Genomic DNA, 20,903 nt, shown 5'->3' with positions numbered 1-20,903 from the left:
TTATTTCAGAAACCCATCTTCTACTTTATCTTTTATCCTCCTCTCCCACTGTGCTCACATTTCTTTCAGCGTGGTTTGGGAATGGGTTCCCGGATGTACCACCAGTGCCATCAAATCGCAGAATACCCGCATCGATGAGTCCTTGAACTCTCCTCTTGAAGGCCAGACAGTTTTTCGTAGAGTGCCCCTGGTTCCCGGCATGGTATGCACAACTAGCATTTGGATCGTACCATTTCGGGTATGGAGGTTTAAGGGGTGCCATGTAATGGGGAGATATTAATTACTTCTCTAGGAGTTTTGGGTGCAGTTCCCCATACGACACAGGAATAAGGGTGAATTGCGGTCTCTCGGGATTGGGCCTTGTTGGTCTTGGTTCATTTCTAGGTTGGCTTTGAGAGGGTAGAGTGTTTTGTGGGAATGTAGTGACAGGCCTTTGGTTGTTCATGGCATATACAGGGTAGGAAGGAGGTGATGCTTGGTAGTAAAGGGTCTGAGGAGGATAATAGAAATTCGGAGGAGGATAATTTTGAGGTCGGGGTGGGTTTGTATATGGATTAGGGGTATAACGGCTTCCCACTCCCACCATATGGGCTTCTGGTTCTTTCTTCTTCATGGGTGCTACCCTTCTTGAACTTTATTGACCTTCCATTCTACCGCTCTTGACGGCATTCTCTATAAGCTTACCGGATATTACAATATCCACAAAATCCTTCGTGGCACTTCCCACTAGTTTGTCATAAAACGGCGGCTTTAAAGTGTTGATAAAGAGAACAGTTATCTCCGTTTTTGTTAGTGGGGGTTCCACTTAGACTGAGACGTCCCTCCATCTCTGCGCATACTGTCTGAAAGTTTCCGATGGCTTTTTCTCCATCATTTCCAAAGTCATCCGATCTGGCACCATATCCGATACATGCTTGTACTGCTGACAGAATGCTGATGCCAAGTCCTTCCAATATCGGATCTTTTCCCTACTAAGCTGGTTATACCACCGAAGAGCCGATCCTACTAGACTATCTTGAAAGCAATGTATGAGTAGCTTATCTTTGTTCACATAGCTGGTCATCTTCCGGCAGAACATGATGAGATGCGCTTTTGGGCATCTTGTCCCATTATACTTTTCAAAATCAGGCACATTGAACTTCGGAGGCAACACCAGATCGGGCATTAAATTGAGCTCTTTGGCACTCAACGCAGAGAAGGCTTCAGTATCTTCTATCGCTTTGAGCCTTTTTTTCAAACTCCTATACTTATCCTGAACATCATGGTCATCCATTTTCAACCTGGCTATTTCTGCTGGATCGTCCAAATCTGGAACGAGTGGATCAACAGGACTAGACCCGGGTTTGATACGAATACTCCCTGCCCCAAATTAGCAGGTGGTACAGGTCGCTGCTCCAAGCCTGTAGGTTCTCCTTGAGGGCGTTCTCTTTGCATTACATGTGCGTAAGGTGGAGTGAATCTTGGGGGATAGAGCGGATCTTGATCGTGATTAGCCCTTGACTGTGGTTCCATAACGTCAGGGTTCATAGGTCCCTTCCCTTTTACTAGAGCTGACATTATTTCCATCATCTTAGCCATTTTGTCCCTTTGTTCGAACGATTCTTCTTTAGATCTTACCATTAAGCCTCTCGTCTCTTGCTGCGACTTGGCCAACTGCTCTTGTAATTCCCTCTGAACTCTTTTCATTCTTTCAATTCTTTTATTGAATTCAGCCTCCATTGCCCTAGCTTGTCGACGCGTTCTATACGAATGATGTGGTTCCAGTCTCGTGGTATTACAACTGCGAATTGTATGTTTTAACCTCAGCGAACGATTATGGGATATGCAATGAATGAATGAATGAATGAATGCATAAATGTCAAATGAATGTTAGTCATGAAAGAAATGCAAGAAGTTGGTGTTGATTTCAAGATAACCCCTATTTAGGTATTTCATTCATCAAAAGAGTTCATTACAAAACATTTTGCCATTTTCGATTCAGCTATTACACAAACTTCCTAGCTATATCACCATATTTCTTAACTCGTGCTAAGAATTCTGATATGTTCGATCTTCAACTTGGAAGGAATTGGCAAATAAGAATTTCAGCTTCTTCTGATAGTTGTACCACGTGCATGGCTACCCCACGAATTTCATTTATCAAAAAGCTAAGTTGCATTTCTTTTTCTTGGAGGCCCTCTTCGTAAGCATGAATGTCTCTATCATATTGACTATTATTTTCTTCCAAAGCCTTCAAGTGAGTATCTACCTGCTGTTGACAATCTTGCAGCATATCTTCTAACTCTCGTATCATCTCTTTTAGTTCTTGACGTTTAGATCGACTAGTCATTACCTCAGCAGACACAGCTTCATATTCGGCGTTCTTCTTCCTTAGTTCTATCATAGCCCGCGCAGCTTTTTCCTCCTCTTTCTTCGCTTTTCCTTTCCAAAATTCCATCCCACCTTTAATGTTGCTTATTTCTTCTTTCCATTCTGCCGACGACTTGCCCAGCCCACTATTTTTTATTGTGCCTCTTAAATTTTTATTTTCCAGATGGAGGTCTCTTAAGTCATTTCTTACGACTTTAGCCTCTTTTTGCACTTTCTCAGTTCTGGATCTTTCAATCTGAACATCGATCTTCAATTGGTAGTTTTCTTCCTGAAGAGCACTAAGGTCCCGAGACATCTTGGCCTTTTCTCGTTCAAATTCTTGTCTTGCCATTTTTGGCTCAGACGACATTTCCTCTGAGAAAGGATTCTGGACGGTATAGTTCGTTGACGAGATTTGCTGACTATTCACCCGTTGCTTTCTCCATATGTCGTAATCTTGGGTGAGGGTATCAGCATATAGGGCTAATTCCATGAGATGAATTTTCTTCCAAGACTTTGCAATGTCTCGGATCCTCTTCATATACCCTTCACCCGCGAAAACGAACTCGGACTGTACTAATCCTCCAGTTGTGGGTATGAATTATCGCGAAGAAAATTACCTTTGGACTAATAGCGGAGCATATCCAACTCCTCCCCATAACCCGAGTAGTGGTACCCAATCTTGATTTCCAACCTTGTATAACAGAACCGAAAGGCGAATCCATGGTGCTCTTCAGGTTACATCTTCAGCTCGAAGGTTCTGAAAAACTGAAACCCAATGCTCTTCGGTGACATCCTTTGGCCATTCTCTCTCAAGATAGGCTTCCAACGGGGCGAAAGTTTTTGAAAACATGTGGTATGGTGTGCGCTCTACTTTCCAGAAATGGCTTAAAATCCAGACATTGAGTAATTGAGCGCATCCGAATAAACATCCCTTCCCCACTTTCCTACAATTATTTAAGGATCTGAAGGTCTCGGCTAAGGTAGTTGGGACAGGGTTGATTCCTTGCTTTAATCTTTCAAAGAAATCCACCACCGCAACTTCTATGTACCCAAAAACTTTCAGGAAGATGATCAAACCGTAAATGGCCAAAGCGAATAGATTTACCCTTTTTAACATGTCAGGATGGTTCAGAAACAATTCTCGTAGGGAAGACCATGGAATGCAAATGGTTTCATTTTTCTTCTTTATCTGTTTTTCAGCCCATGCGTCAGTCATGTCTGTCAATCTCACTAACTTTTTCTTGAAGGTCATCGGCTTAGGCTCCTTCACGTATACTTTATAGAATTGCACATTTTTAACACGAAGCAAAGCAACATACTCCTCTATAGTCGGAGTCATATCCTCTAGATTGAAGGTAAAATATTGGTAAGCCGAATCCTAAAATTTTACCATGGCTTGGATCAATCGTTCGCCTACGTTGACAGCAATCAAATTGGCTATGTCTCCATATCTCTTGGTGAAGATACCCCTAGTGTCTGAGTCCCACTGATTCCAAACCCGAACCAAATCTTCAAGGTTATTCTGGCGTACATTCACAGTTACGTACTCGGGCAGATTAGCAATACATCCCTCCACTAGACTATCCCCTTTTTCCTTCTGAGTTTTTAGAGACCAGTCCCGAACCACGGCATTCTTCTCGGTTGTTTGTATAATTAACTCTTCCATTAGAAACCCGTTTTTTGGCAACCAAATCTCTAGTCAACACCTTCCTAATATGATGCCTAAAATGCATGATGTAAAATAAGAATGAAAACAAACAAACTTGGTTAGTAACCACAACAATTATAAATTGAGAAACAAATTAAGTTACCCGATTCAGTTTTTTTGCATAAACAGTGTAAATGTAAAGAAAATGAGAGACAAGAGGCGTTTCTCCCGTGTACTTACTTTGGTGACCATTAACGGACAGAGGTTCGGCATGGCTCTAGTTAGGTGGCTCGTACAGTTCACTATATGCGGTTTCGGTTTTAGATAGGTACTCGAATTGTCCGTACTGTTATCTACTAAGATTAGTACAAAGCCTTGGTTGTAGCCCATCACAGGCTCACGAGTTCAATTCGAGGGATTACATTTACTCATGCCTATGCGGAGGGACAAGTTAACTCACGAAAGCATAAGTCATATGTAACCCGAAAGTATTCACTAGCCTGTGTGGAGGGACGAGTTAACTCACGAAGGCGTAGCGTTTACTTTCACTTAGACGGATGGAGCCCGGACATAGAGCTCATGTTATACAAGAATGCACGTGCACGGTGTATGGGGAGAAACTCACAAACCTTTACGTTTTATTTAAAAACTAAACCAAAACTAAAACCATAAAAATTTAAAGCTTTAAAACAACCAAACAAAACAAGTTAGAAGAATATATACAACACGATGCAAATGCATGATTTTTAAAAAACACAATTTTAGGATCACGACTAAATATTAATTTGAACAAGGAATTTTGAAAATTTTGACAACACGCGTCTAATTCGACTCGACTCTCAAAAATGCGTCCCCAGTGGAGTCGCCAGCTATAGCAACGTAAAAATTTTAGCTTTGGTAGCTAATTGTGGCAATTTAGTGAAAACTCGAAAACTGAAGTTTGATTTTTTTAAAAAAAAGGGGAGTGACCACCGATCTTTTCTCCTAGGTATGATCGGACACCTAATAAATCATCTTTTTTTGGAAATACATTTATTTTTTTTTAAATGAGGGCCAATTTTAGGTCTACGTGAAAATCCAGAGAAAAATTAGGGTTCGGGAGTCGGTTACGCGCGAGGAAGGTATTAGCACCCTCGCGACGCCCAAAATTGGTATCTTATAAACACGTGTTGTCTTGATTTTCAAAAACACAAGTTCAATATAAGATTTAATCGCGATCCGATTGAAAAGACAAGAATTTTCAATTTTTTTGATTTTTTGAGAAGGATATACCGTTTTAACACGAGTCGATTGATGTTCACCCAACATAGCGATGAAATCGACGACTTGGTGTTAAACCGATATGTTGTCTCATGCATTGAAATTAATTGGAAAACAAGAATAAGATTTTCGAAATAATGCAAAGCAAGTTGATATGAAATAAAAATAAACAAAAGACAGAAATGCATTGAAGCAAATAACGAATATGACAATAATATTATAAACGATAAAGATATAATGTAGTACTAGAATTGAACATGAAATGAAAACAATGAATGTATATACATAATAATAATATTAAGAACACATACGTAAAATAATATGGAAATATGTACATAGGGTAATATATACAAAATATAACTAATAATATTTAAAATAATAATAGGATATTAAAAATACTTAGTATATAATATTTAAAATATATACATAATACAAAAACATATATAACGTAATATTAAAATATAAATACAATACGTACATTTTAAAACTAAATAATAATAATAATAACTATTGATGATACTTCACAAATATATACATATTAAAAATATACATAATGATATATAAAGTATAATATTAAAACACATGTACATAATATATGAAAAAATATACACGTATAATACTAAAATATTTATGAAATGTATACATATGAGAATTAAAAACACTAGTAATAATATTACATAAATATATACAAAATATATTAAGTACATATACACATGCATACATAATAAAATATACATTACTACATATAATAAATACAAAAAAAAGTATGTAAAGATTATAATTAATAATAATAAATAACAGGAAATGAAACAAAATAAATTTGAAAATAAGGCAGTAAATTGACAAAAAAGGCTAAATCGAACTTAAAACAACATTTTGGGGTGAAATTAGAAATAAAATAGTAGGAAAGGACTATTTTGAACACGCGTGGAAAAAATGGGGGCCAAAAGCGCAATATTCCCTGTTGACAAAACGCTGCGTAGCACGGGGGGACTAAATTGAAAAGCGCTAAAAACTATGGGGCCAAATTGCAAAACCATAGGAACTTAATTGCGAAATCTCAGAAAAGTGGAAGGGCCAAATGAGTAATTTGCCCTTCCGTTCAAAAACATGCGGATCCTGACCTGGAGCGGGTCGGGTCGACCCGACCCGGGGCCAAAACGACGTCGTTTTAATTAAAAAGGGGGACCAAAACGGTGCGTTTTGGTCCCGTATAAAAGATAAAAAAACTTAAAAAAATCATTTGGAAAGGTAAAAAAGAAAAAAAAAAGAAGAGAGAAAAGAGGAGAAGGGGAGAGAATCCGGTGGGGAAGCCGGTCACCGGACCCTCACCGGCCGTCGTCCGTCTTCGGCTCCGGCCATTGCGCACGGTGGCTGGATTTTCAAAAAAAGGTAAAATTTTTCCTTTTTTTTTGTTGTTATTTATTTTATTATTTTATTATATTTTTAGAATATATATGTATAAAATAGGCCTAAGATCGAAACTAAAATGAAAAAAAGAAAAAAAAATCACCTTAAGTTTTCTAGTTTTTGATTTTTGATATCTTTGATTTTCTGACCTTGGTTGTGCATCAAATGCTATTTTTGTATTATTATCTTTTGTGTATTTTTTGAACTGCCGAGAGAGAGAGTTTACAAGTTTTTTATTTGGGTTTTTATAACCCTTTTGCACCTATTTTCTATTATATCTGTCTTGTCTTCTTTCTTGTTTGCAGGGTGGTTGAACGGTGCTGCAGAGTTGGTGGCTGGTGGGCTGACGTCGGTGGCGTGGTGTCAGAAGGTGGTTGCGGCGCAAGTGGGAAGGGGATAGGTGGCTAGGGTTTCTGTTTTTGTTTTGATTTTGGGTTGATTGGGCTTAGGGTTAGGTATTGGGTTTGTTTTGTATTGGGCTAGTGGGTAAGGGTTGGTTTAGGTGGGCTAAGGTTTGAGTCTGGTTGTAAAGGTTTAATTGTAATGGGTTTGAGGGTTTAAATTATTGGGTTATGGGTTTGAAAATGTAAGTGGGCCAAATTGGCCTATAACATAATGAACGTAGATAGTGATAGTAAAACGGTCACAAAGCAATAAAAAAATATATACATATTTTTAGTGAAAATCCTTTTAAAAAATAAATACGGGCAAAGGAAGAGAAATTTACTAATGTAAAAAAATAAATTATACAAGAGGAGTTTCGACTACATTTATTTAAGGGTTGAAAAACTTTATTCTAATCAAAGCTAAATAAAATAAGAATAGTTCTATACGGATTCAACTTATGATGTATGGTCCATATCGCAGAGGTGTAGTTTTGTGCTTAATGGCTATCTATGGCGGGCTACGACCCCACAGATCCACTTATTTTGTCGCTGTATATATTTCTTCAACAAGTGACAAGATTCAGGTCATATAATCTCTAACAATTTTCTTCTTTTAGTTTAATCACAAAATATGTCTAAATTATACTTTTTAAGCTGGTATCTAAATATTTTTTTGTCACCCAAATTATACTCCATTATCCAAAGTAATACTTAAATTATATATTTTTCCAAGTTGGCACATAAACTTTTTTTTTTGTCACAAATGGTGTCTCTTAGCCAAATTACTCCTGTCATTAAAAAAATTTAGCTAATCATTTTATGACATGTGATAATTTTTTACCTAAAAAATCCAAAAAAAGTTAAATATTATTTCCTTATAGAAAAAAGTATAAACATATTCAACTCTTTTGTTCACACTCAAGAACTCTGGTAACAAAAAATTCAAAACTCTTTGAAAAATTCATTCGAATCCTATTTTGACGAACCTAAATTCCAACAACTTTTTTTCCGTTTTAAGTCTCAATTTAGATTTATTTCTCATCCCAATTTAAAACTTAAGAATTTTCTTTTCTTAAAAGTAACTCTCTTTGTTCTTTTTATATAATTTGTATAAAATAGTTAATGTTAGATGAACTTTTGTAATAAGAAACTCAAATAAAATATTAAATACAAATATTTGGAAGAAGTTGAGAAGAAAAAAATGGTTGCAAAGAAAATTTGTCAAATGCTTAAAAATGCATTAAGAAAAGAAGAAAGAATCATTAGGAGGAGAATAAAATATGAAAATTTTTAATTTAATTAAAATTAGTTTTATATAATTTAATTTAATTCTATTTTAAAAAATAATTTTAATTAAAAAATATAATGTATCACAAAATAATTTGTTAAAATTTTTTCTAATCAATAAATAACTTGGATGACATAATATAATTTAGATGCGACTTTGAATAATGGAATATAATTATATTATTCATAATTTTTGTGTTTAATCATAATTTTGATGTCACTAGTATTTTTAGTACTAATAAATTTTTATATATTAATAAAAATTAAAATATTAAAAAATAAAACAAATATTTTAAAATTAATCAATAATATTTTCTTATAATTTTGGTACTTCGATATACTTTCAAATTTATGTTTTGATATTTGTTATAAAAATATTATTGTCGCATACTATGAAATTTTGTTAGGAGGACAAACCAATATTTGATATTTTAAAAATATTATTGTTGCATGCTAGAAAACTTTTTATATGTAAGGATAAATTTATAAATATTTAATTTAATCGCTTAGAATTTTCCCTGAAGGGTATTTATTATATTATGTGTTTTTTTTGTTATTTTAGGATTATTATATTAGGATTTTCCTTTAATTTGAGGGAGTATGAAATAGTGGTTTGTTTTATTTATGTAATTTTCAATATTTATTTATTTATCCTTATATATAATTAAATTTATTTAGTATGTAAAAATAGTATTTTATATCAAAATTGATTTTTCATATCAAAATTTAATTTTGAAAGCATATAAAAAATATAAGGTGTATCAAACAAAAAAAGAATAATTTTGAAACTCATGGTTAGCATATGGAGTAGCTTTAAAATTTATTGTCCAGCATCTGCCTTCTTAATAAGCCTACAAACGCAGAGGATTTGTCACTGGACTTACTCGAACGAATACCTTCAAATAAATAAAAAAAACATTTATTAGGCCAAAACTTAATTTTGAAAGCATACCAAAACCTATCAAGGTATACCAAAAATTATAAAAAATTACTAATAATTATAAGGGAGTACAAAAAATTATAAAAAAAAAACCTTTCTTTTATTTTTTTACCAAATTACTCAATACTCTATTTATTATTAAAGGGAGCTTATGGGAAGCTCACTGTAGCGAGCTTTCCTTATCATTTCTCTAAAATATGAGTAGGCTGTAAGAATAGTGGCTTAATTATATATTTGACTTTATTTTTATCATTTAATTATTAATTTTTTAGATATAATCATTTAATTTTGAAAAATTAAATATTTCAATTACTTCTTTGTCATTGAGTGGCGAAAAGTTTACATGAACTTTTTTCATTAGTATAATAATAAATTTAACCCTTTAATTATTATGTATTTTATAGATTTGATCATAAATCTAAAAATTGAACAAATTTTATAAATAAACAACTAGAACCTCTCTTAGTGATTGGGTGAGACATGTAAGAGGTGGCAGAGGGCAATGTTAGGGAAGTAGATGGTGCATTGCACTAAGGGGATAGACCAAAATATATATTGATGATGCCTGTGATAATAATTTGAATGCTACAATAGCAGGTGGAGTCATACAGAACAGTCGAGAAAACTGGGTAGTTGGCTTTGGGTGAAATATCTCAATGCCCCAAGCAAAGCTTCAGGCAATACTTGATGGATTGGAAGTTACTTGGCAAAGGGATTTAGGAAGATGATTTTAGAAAGTGATAGTGTGCAAGCAATTATGGGGTATCTTAATTAGGAGCATACATTACGTGTTATTATGAGAAGGCAGGCATACACCAATGGAGCATAATTAGGTTGTTGATTTTATAGCTAAATTTTCAAAGAAAACATTCAGGCTTTATGAGAAGCTCGGTTATTGGGAGCTGGTCGTTTCTCTTGAATCGTGTCTTTGGGTTTGTGGGTTACTCTGTTTGGTTTGCTTGGTTTTTTGATGTAGGAAAAAGCTTAATTTAGATAATTGATTATAAAGCAGCCTTTAAAATAGCTCAATACATGAAAATATATTACTAAATTTTTTTAAGCTTGAGTTTTGATGGTTTTGTATTGGATCTGTATTTTAGGACAAAATAACAATATTGTAATCGAAATTAGTTAAATTCAAACAAGTTTATTTAATTTTATTAACGCCTTTTTCATCAGATTTTGTGTCCACCGTATTCATTTGGAATGCCAGTGGAATAAATCTGCATAATAGACTCATTACAAAAGAACCAATTTCAACATTAAAACAGATGCAAAATCATATCCAGGTTTGCCACAAATAATTAATAGAAGTAGATTGCGGTGATAAATCAAATAACACTTATTACATAAAAACTTTTATATATCTTTTATATTTTTATGAAATTTTGGATTTATTATAGTTTTTTAAAAAAATTATGTATTTTTTTATTTTTAGAGTAAACTTTAAAAGTTGATTTTACTATATATAATCTTGCGATGGACAACCAAAAACACAATTTTAAGAGAGTAAGTAACCATTTCATATTTAAGTTTACCCAACTAAAACTAGATAGAACTTCCAAGCTGCAAATTGACAAAAACCAATGTGATCCAAATGGTGATGGGACGCATACGGTGGGTGACAAAAGGGTTGAGGGGTGTGTTGCTAGAGTGAGAAAGAGTACAACTGATAAAATTTATTGAGTTTATTATATTAAACATTTAAGATGGAATGTGTAATTATTGGAAAAATAAATTTATTATTAGGCAAATAATATCATCCTTTTTATTACTGTGACTAAAATATTTAACTGATTAAATAAAATAATAATAATTAAAACAAATATTTTACCCTTAAAATATTAATTCAAGATTACGCAAAGCATCTTTTTTTCTCTTTTGTTAACCACAAGCCTTTCCCTTTTTGTATGGTTTTGATGAAGTATTGGGTCTAAAATTCACGTACTACGTCTATTTGAAACAAAATTATTAATACCGTGGGGAGCCCTCCAAAATAATACAAGAAAATCTAAAATTTGATACTCCCAAACTGGAGTAACATTCATTCAATGAATCAAAAGGTAAAATTTAAGAAAAGCCCTCCCATCACATGCTTGAAAGCTACCACATGTTAGCACCTTTGCATGTGATTTTTATCTGTATAAAAATACACACTAAACAAAAGCGATCCAATTGTTATTTGTCCTTTAATTATGGAATCTCAAACACTTTTATCTGGATTTGTTTATTAACAATAAACACTAGAAGAATGGCAAAGCGGTTGGATTAGACCTCCCATCTCTCTTCCCACCCTTACCACTTTGGGTCAAAGTGCAAATTCCAAACACCCTCTAACCTTTTTTTCCTCCAAAGGAACTCCGACCAACAAGACCTCTCCCCCCATTTCACTCAGCCTGCATCCTGATTCATTGTGATTGACAGCTCTGTTCGATTCTGGAAGGGAAATCCTGAGCACATGGGAAGATCTGTACAACTTAATTCATCTGACTTGGCAAAGCCTACCTATGAATCAGTTCATACCAGCATGTATACATACCAATATCAGAACAAGAACACACTATACACCCAAAGGTGCTGACGTCTCTGGTTTGGCACTTACCTGCTTCAAAATGGTCAAGCCACATAACCTCATACACCCTGAAACATGGATGCCACTGCAGCTTTTAGTGCCGTAGCGAGTTTTCATTTCTTGAATTCAAACATTTCCATCAAATTACAGCATTGAAATCTCATGGTTAGCGGAAACTAGGGTACTCTGTAGATATCACAGTACTTGAAACCTAAACGAGTTCAGAGACCAAATTCAACCGGCCTTTACTTAAGATGAGTTTTCAGGCCTCGAGGAAACAGACCAACCAGTATACCCGTTAGCTAAATGGACCATATGCTCGAGTCAAGCTGAGTTACCAGACACACGAGCCAAAAGAGAGGTTGGATTATTGCCAACTATACAGAATATCAAATATAAATGAAAGATACTGCATTCTGAGTCATATTTTAAAAACTATATTTGTCTAAATTTCCCTATCTTGCCCCTCCAACATTTATTGACTTAAGCATCATTGGTGCACCTCAGAATATCAACTCCGGTTCCCCGCTAGTAGCTAGTTTTCTACCTTTTACAGGCTCGGCCACCAAAAGACCCCCAAAAAGGGGTATAAAGTCAGTAGTTTACTGAGAAGCTGGTAAGCTACTGCCTTGGCAAGAAATAGGAGGCTGAAAGACCTAAAACGGTAAGGAAGCTTAGCCGTCCACATTATGATATTGCCCATTTCGTTTCTTTCACTTAATATCTATATAACTCTTTATCTCCAAACATAGGCAAATTCCTACATTTTTAATGCAAACACGGAACTAGAATATGCTATCTTTATTATATGATAAATCAACACTTCCAACATTGTGTACCAGTTTATCAACAGAATAGCAAAAGCAGGCACAGATTTTGCTTATAAATTCTGCAATCTAAGCACTCAGAATAACCATAACACTAACATGGAACCTCTAAGAAAGGCCAAACTCAAACCTATTTCAAATATAAACCAGAAGAAGACAAATAAAATAGATCCTAGGTATCGACACTTGCAATTGACCATTATGACTTAGCTGGCAATACATCATAACCAAGGGGTGACACAGCCTATAGGAAGGCAATTTTTTGGTTTAATTTTCATTGCCTGGTACACTGACGAGGGACAGGGTTGCACGGTCACCTTGCAGTAAATTTAGAAAATAGCAATGTCCTAAGATCAAAGTCACATATATTTTGCATCTGCAATGTTTGACCAACTATTCTATTTGAAGGATTCTTGAAAACTAAAAATGCATGTCACAACTCAAGACCTAAACCATCAATCCTCCTGTTGTAAGGTCTTAGATTGAGTAAGATGAATTACTCGGAACAATTTTTATTTCTAATGTTGCCAATATTAGAGTAAAAACAAGAACTGAAATTTTACAACATAAATCATAAAAAGACAAATGACCAAAGATCAGAAAAGAACCTCAAATTCCAATTGACATTGTCATTTCACTTAAATTTTCAGTAAGGAAAAAAATAAGTTTAGGCACTGCGCATCCTTCCTTTACTCTTCTTTACAAAACTCAGTCGAATTTGCTTGAGCCGTCTCCTCTTCCTAGCCATTTTCTCAGAAAAAGTCTCCCTCTTCTTCTTCTTCTTCACAGCTTTAGTTTTCTTCATATATCTTGGATCAACACGATACGGCCTAGGTTCCACTGGCACCCCATTTTTCAGAGCTTCATTGTAGAGTGCATTGGCTCGATCTAGCCGATTATGAGCACACCATTTCCCCATTAACAAATTATAAGTCTTAATGCCAGGTTTACACCCATCAGCCTTCATTTTCTTAAAAACACTCATTGCATGCTCAACCCTTTCAATCCCACACAAAATCTTCAGAAATCCATAATATTCTTTCTTGCCAAGCTGATCACCAAATCCAGCAGATTTCATCCCGTCCATCATCTCATCTCCTTCTCCTATTCTAGCAGCCTGATACAAACTACGAATCATAATCAAATAACTCTCTGCATTCGGATAACACCCCCATTCCCCCATCCTAAAAAACAACTTCACTGCATCCTCAGTTTTCCTAATCTTACAAAGATTATTCAACAACAAGTTAAAAGTCTCCACATTTCTTGGAACCCCATTAAAATCCATATCAAGCAGAACTTTCTCAGCTTCCGAATGAAGTCGAAATGGATCTTTTTCCCTACAAAGCTTACAAATACAATCAAGCATTGCATTATACGCCATTGTACCGATCTCAAAACCTCCCCTATACATTTCCCCAGCTAATCTTCTGGCTTCTTCAAGCTTCCCATTAACACACCAACCTTTGATCAACAAGTCACATATCATCTCATCCGGAAATATCTCGTTGGCTGAGTCTTTCACCAATTTCTCAGCATAACTCGCGTAGCCATTTTCACACAATTTCTCCACTACTAACTTCAGTGATTCTTTATTTCTTTTGAAACCATAATCCTTCTCCATTCTCTCGAAGAACCCCAGAACTTGAGTTGGCCTGCCAGCATGAGCCAGCCTATCAATGGAGGAGTTAAGAGTTTTAGGCCCGGCAACAGACTTGTGATTGACAAGGAGATCGTGGGCAGCTTTGAAATCTTTTCTTCGACCGAAATAATCGATGAAAAACGAAAGCGTTTCATCGGTGTGGTTAAAATCGGGGTCCGATAAAACCCAATCGTTAAACCCTAAAACGGTTCGGCCAGCTTCAGGGGAGAGATTGAGGGTCTGGGAGATTAACAAAGGGGTTGGTTTGATGTGAGAAAAGTGAAGCTGGAGTCTAGGGGTGATAGTGAGAGGGTCTAAAGAAGGGTCCTTGAGGAGTTCAGCCGAAAGAGATAAAGCAACCGGATCTGGGGTTTGAGGGTTAGGGTTCTGGGTGGAAAAGGGTTTAGAGATCACAAATGGCAATTTGGGGAAATGGGTGGGCGTAAATTGAGGTTTCGGAGAAAGCAAAGCATGGGGTTGAAAGGGAGAAGGCGAAGAGACGCAACGGTGAAGCAGCCGACGGAGTTGCAGAGACGTTAATGGCGGCATTTTATTTTCAAAGAGAATGAAAATGGGTTGTAGAGAAGAGAGTGGAAGGAAGTCAGTGATGAGAAAAATAAATTAAGTCTTCATTTAGGAAAAATGGCGAAAAACCCTAGAACTGGAGAAGCCAAACCCCTAATCTACAGTGTTAAAATGGACCCTGCAAGAAAGCCAGATTCTACATAGTTGGGCTTCTTTGTTGACTAGTACTTCGGACTCATTTGGGCTTTGGGATCTTTTTAGAATAAATTAATTTTAAAATAATGATTTCAACCAAATGCATGTTGAAATAGAGAATGAGTTACAAAACTGTGATTTTATATTATTTTTATTCTTTTATATTATTTTTATTCTTTTTTAATAGGAGAATAGTAAATAAGAATTTTTCTCTTAATTTTTAGCTTTTTTTTCCTGAAACAATTTAAATTCAACTAAAAAAGCGGAAAATCAGGAAGAAAATTTTGATTATTCTATTGAAAAGGGAGAATACAATTCCTTCTTGTTGATATATTGTTAATAGGAATTTTTAAATAAAACAATTGGTTTGAAACAAGAAAGTAGCAACACCACTACAGACTATTGCGCCCTATATCCCTAGCTAATATCGCCCAAAACCTTCGTATAGGATTCTCGAACTGCTGAAGGGCAGCAGCTTTCTTGTGAAACGCCTTGGCCATAAAGTCCACAACCATGTTGCATCGGCACCTCCCATTGCAATTCCAATAAACCTTGAATGTGTCGCATCGAGTTGTTGGCAATGATACCAACGAATCCAGTTGTTGGCAATGATACCAACGAATCCATCTGTTATTACCTGTGTAGCTTCCAAATTATCATTCTCCAAGATCACCTAACAGTACCCTTTACCCTATGCTACCCGCAAGCCATCAATCTCCTGAAACTTTTCCCATAGCACAGAGATCTATCCAATGCTTCGATTGAACCCAGATAGCCAATTCCCATAAGAGTTCCGAATCAACCCTTTACAACAATTGTGCTTGAAGCAACGTCTATAGCAATATCGGTGTTTACCTTGACTCAACCACTGAACGGCATACAATAACCGGCCCCGCTCACTTTTCCACCATCGGGTTTAACTTTTACCATGACCACCCCATGAGACATGGCCTCTGCCCAACAGTGCCTGGCAACCATAGACTTTGACTTGCTTTCATTCTAAAAAATATACCTATTTAGCCTCTCTCAAATCTACCCTGCTAATATTCCAGTGCGAGCCACTTCACTAATATTCTCCTTTATCTAAGCAGCCAGCAGCTTGGTAAAGAACATGTCGAGTTGATCGATTAAATAACTAACGCCAAATCGCCCTAACAGGCTCGCAGTGGCGAACGGCATGCAAACCAACTTAGTAGACTGTTGGTTAGGCTACAATATGGATTCTCCCTCGCAACTCTTATGGATTCACTAATATTCATCAACACCGATGATGACGCTTCTCATTAGTAAGGATTCTCTGTCGCAACACTAACCATATAAACTAACGCACTCGTTGCGGCACAGCCAATTTCCAAACCCGCTTCCAAATCAATCTTTCCTTTTCCTAGCTGTTACTGTTGCGCAGAAGCGTGTAAAAGAGTAAAATTATTGTACTGAAAAATTACACTAAGTTCAATTCCCAAAAAAGAGGTGGATCACGAGGATAACTTAAGTACCAGGTCTTTCCTAGCCAGAATATCCCTCTATCGTAATTAAATAGCACAATAAATCACTATAATCACACTCACAAAAATATGCAAAAATAAACAATAAAGAACACCAGAATTTTAACGAGGTTCAGCAAATTTTGCCTACATCCTCGGGCACTACCAAATATATTTCACTCTAAAATACAAGTAAAAATTTACAAATAGGGAGAGATAACAATGTTTTAAGTAGAGAATAACAAATATGGGATGAAGAAAATGAGAAATGGTTAGGCCTATTTATAGTTGAGGTTCAGGGATCAACTTGTAAAATCCCTATACAATGAGGGACCAAAATTGCAATTATCCCATGCCAAATTTCAAACCAAATTTCGGTGCCATAAATACTCTTATTTTCGGTTCCAACTTTCTGACATCCATATCTTTGACTTTTCAAAGTATGGATATTTTCCAATAATCTCCACCTTGAAGATTTGATTAGAATAGTCTTATCTTTACACAATTCTTTCTACCTTTGACAACAATACTTAATAGTGTCTTCTTCAACTGTTAAACTTGCAGGATATTGATCAAGTTCAAACAATATTCGAACGTGGTTGCTGTTACCACTTTGGTCATATCTGCGGGATTATCTGCTGTCTTGATCTTCTGAAGATAAACTTTCCCCTTATTAATAATTTCCCACACAAAATGGAATCGTACGTCGATATGCTTTGTACATGCATGATAGACTTGATTCTTTGCTAAATGAATAGCACTTTGACTATCACAATACACGTTAATATGCTCCTGAACCAATCCCAAGGTTTTAACCATACCTTGTAACCAAATAGCTTCCTTTACGACCTCTATACATGCCATGCATTAAACACGTGGTTGACAACGAATCAGTAGATCGTAGTGTAGACTTCCAACTTATTGGTCTTTCAACAAATGTAAACACATAACCAGTGGTTAATCTTCGTTTGTCCAAATCACCGGCATAGTTAGAATCAACGTACCCAATAACACTTTTACCAAGTGTATTATCCTGCTTGAATAGTAATCTGACATCCACGGTCTTCTGAAGATACCGTAGAATCCATTTCACAGCTTGCCAACGTCTTTTTCCAAGATTATGCATATACCTACTTACCAGAGGCGAAGCCAGAAAATTTTTTTAGGGGGGCCGGATGAAATTTTAATTTTTTATAGTTTATATCTTTATAATTTGTAAAGGATTAAATCAAATTTTTATAATTTTAGGGGGGACAAAGTGCAATTTTACCTTTACTAAAAAAAATTTCAAATTTTTCCAGCCCCCTAGCTTCGCCTCTACTGCTTACTATACTAACTGCCTGTAAAATGTCGGGTCTTGTACACACCATTGCATACATCAAGCTACCCACTGCATTAGAATACAGAACTTGCAACATGTATTCTTGTTCCGTATTGGTTGAAGGAGATAGTTGTGCAGAAAGCTTGAAATGAGAAGCCAACAGGGTACTTACAGATTTTGTCTACTCGTTCATGCCAAACTGCTGTATTACCTTCTTCAAATACTGCTTCTGAGACAAGCTATCTGAGACAAGCTAACTCTGCCATGAGCTTTATCTCTACATATTTCTATGCCAAGAATCTTCTTAGCTTCACCTAGATCTTTTATCTTAAACTCAAAATTAAGTTAAGTCTTCAATCTCTCAATTCCAACTTTGCTCTTAGATGCTATCAGCATATCATCAACATATAAGAGCAAGTATATGAAAGTTCCTACTTGTAGCTTCTAAAAATACATGTAATGATCAAATTTACTTTTTGTGTACCTTTTTCCTTTCATGAACTGATCAAATCGCTTGTACCACTGCCTCAGAGATTGCTTTAATCCATAAAGCAACTTTGTCAGTTTGCAAACCCAATTTTCTTTACCAACAACCTTGAATCTATCTGGCTGAGTCATATAGATTTCCTTTTCTAAATCACCATGTAAAAACGCGGTCTTCACATTAAGCTGAACTAGTTCAATATCATATTGAGCAACCAAGGTTAGTAAAATCCGAATAGACAAATGCTTCACAACTACAGAAAACACTTCATTGTAGTCTATTCATTCTTTCTGAGCGTAACCCTTTGCTGCCAATCTAGCCTTGTATCAAATTTTATTTTTACCAAGAAATCATTCTTTCTTTGCATATACTCATTTGCATCCAATTGCCTTCTTTCCCTTGGGTAGTGTCACCAACTCCCAAGTCCTATTTTTATGAAGAGACTGCATTTATTCATTCATGGCTTGCTACCACTTTACACCATTAGGGTTACTTATTGCTTCTGTATAAGTAGACGGAATATCATCATCTGCAATTGGAAGTGCATAGGCCACCATATCATCAAAGCGAGCAGGCTTACGAACCTCTCTTCTTGGCTTCCTATAAGCAATTGAATCTTATTGCTGTAGAGGTTCTTGGGTCGAAATTTCTTCATATTTGTCTCTTCAATATTAGCTGGATCATCATTAACCTTTTCAAGCTTCACCTGCTGCAAAATACTACTGGTTTTACCATCCTTTTGTGCATCCTTGTACTTTAACATGGTTGATTCATCAAAAGTCACATCTTTGCTAAAGACAATCTTCCTTGTATCGGGACATCAAAGACGGTATCCTTTTACTCCACCAGTTATACCCAAGAATAATGCTTTCCTTGCTCTTGGGTCTAACTTAGATTCTTTTACGTGATAATATGCAGTGGAACCAAAAACATGTAAAGAATCATAATTAGTAGCAGATTTACCAGTCCACATCTCCATAGGAGTTTTTCCATTTATTGTAGCTAATGGCAAATGGTTAATTAGATGGCACGCATATGTAACTGCCTTAGCCTAAAATTCCTTGCCCAATCTAATATTGGACAACATATATCGAACTTTCTCCAGTATAATCCAATTCATACGTTTTGCCACCCCATTCTACTGTGGCGTATCTCAAACAGTGATGTGTCACACAATGCCCTCATCTTGCATACTTGTAGAAATAGATCATTTTTGTACTCAGTACCATTGTCTGATCGAAGTCGTTTGACCTTTCGACCAGTCTGAGTTTCCATCATTTTTTTCCATTTTAGAAATTCATCCAATACTTCACTTTTTCTTTTCATTAGATACGCCCATACTTTTCTTGAATAATCATCAACAAAAGTAACAAAATAGTACTTACCTCCCAAAGAAGCCACTTTGGTAGGTCCTCACACATCACTGTGAACGTAGTTCAGGATTCCTTTCATATTGTAAATTGCTGAACCAAATTTTACCCTCGTCTGCTTGCCCAGAACACAATGTTCACAGAATTCCAATTGGCAAGAATTTGCACCTTTCAACAAGCCTTGCTTTGCCAAAGTCTGCAAAGCTTTTTCATTAACATGTCCCAATCGCATATGCCATAACCTGGTAGCCTCTGAATCTGCATGTTTCGCAGAAACTGTTGATGTTGATCTAATAACTGTACTTCCATTTAAAAAGTACAAGTTATTTCTTCTTGTACCTTTCATCACCGTTAATTCTCCGGCTACTACCTTTAATAATCCATCTCTCAAAGTGATTGTGAGCCCTTTAGATTCTAGCGCCCCTAATGAGATGAGATTTTTCTTCAAGCTAGGTACGTAGCGAACATCTGTTAAGACTTGGATTGAGCCGTCGTGATTCCTCAATTGGATTGTACCCACTCACATTGTCTTACAAGCACTATCATTGCCCATAAGAACAACTTCACATTTTAGTTCTTTAAGACTAGAAAACCAGTCATGAGTAGGACACATATGGTAAGTACATCCCAAATCCAAAATCCACTCATCCGTAGGACATGCCATTGTCATGCCAACCAAGCTAAAGCCGAACTTCTCATCATGCTTCGCTACACATGCATTAGAAATAGCCTTGCCCTTTTGTAACTTAGGACAATTCTTTTTCCAATGCCCTTTCTCAAGACAAAAGGCACATTCATCTTTGGCGGGTCTCCCTTTGGACTTTCCCCTTCTATCAGGTTTGCTCTGCGTGAACGACCTCTTACTGTTAAGACTTCTGCAGTTGTATCTCTATGATCTCTTTTATCTTTCTTTCGAGTCTCAGATCTATACAACGCACTACACACTGCATCAAATGTGATCATGTCCTTCCCATGAAGCAATGTGGTGGTAAGATGATCATATTCATCAGGAAGAGAATTCAACAACAATAATGCATTGTCTTCATCTTCAAATTTCTCATCCAAATTTAGCAAGTCTGCTAAAATTTTATTGAATGAGTTCACATGGTCATTCATCGACATACCGGGAGCATACGTGAATTGAAAAAGTTTCTTTTTCATAGAAAGCCTATTTTCAAGACTTTTCGTTAGAAACTTTTC

The 20,903-nt window shown here is 35.8% G+C and overlaps 1 protein-coding gene and 1 long non-coding RNA gene across 2 annotated transcripts; both read right to left on the bottom strand.

Annotated features, from left to right (window-relative positions):
- Positions 1-11,280: 11,280 nt before the first annotated feature.
- Positions 11,281-12,072, bottom strand: LOC128285607 (uncharacterized). Its single transcript, XR_008276105.1, has 2 exons — positions 11,823-12,072; positions 11,281-11,751 (listed from the first exon to the last, which is right to left on the bottom strand). It is a non-coding gene; the product is annotated as an uncharacterized LOC128285607 (long non-coding RNA).
- A 1,119-nt stretch (positions 12,073-13,191) lies between these two features.
- On the bottom strand, positions 13,192-15,032 carry LOC108458615 (pentatricopeptide repeat-containing protein PNM1, mitochondrial). Its single transcript, XM_017758027.2, has one exon. The coding sequence runs from the start codon at positions 14,871-14,873 to the stop codon at positions 13,350-13,352; it is 1,524 nt and encodes a 507-aa protein (XP_017613516.1). The 5' UTR covers positions 14,874-15,032; the 3' UTR covers positions 13,192-13,349.
- Between the last annotated feature and the right edge of the window lie 5,871 nt (positions 15,033-20,903).

Source organism: Gossypium arboreum, chromosome 12 (genome assembly GCF_025698485.1).
Source record: "Gossypium arboreum isolate Shixiya-1 chromosome 12, ASM2569848v2, whole genome shotgun sequence".
Classification (NCBI taxonomy): domain Eukaryota; kingdom Viridiplantae; phylum Streptophyta; class Magnoliopsida; order Malvales; family Malvaceae; genus Gossypium; species Gossypium arboreum.
Note: the sequence above shows the minus strand (reverse complement) of the source record. Positions and strands in the feature narration are given on the sequence as shown.

Coding starts and splice junctions, on each gene's coding strand:
- LOC108458615 (XM_017758027.2), bottom strand. CDS start 14,873: ATGCCGCCATTAACGTCTCTGCAACTCCGTCGGCTGCTTCACCGTTGC.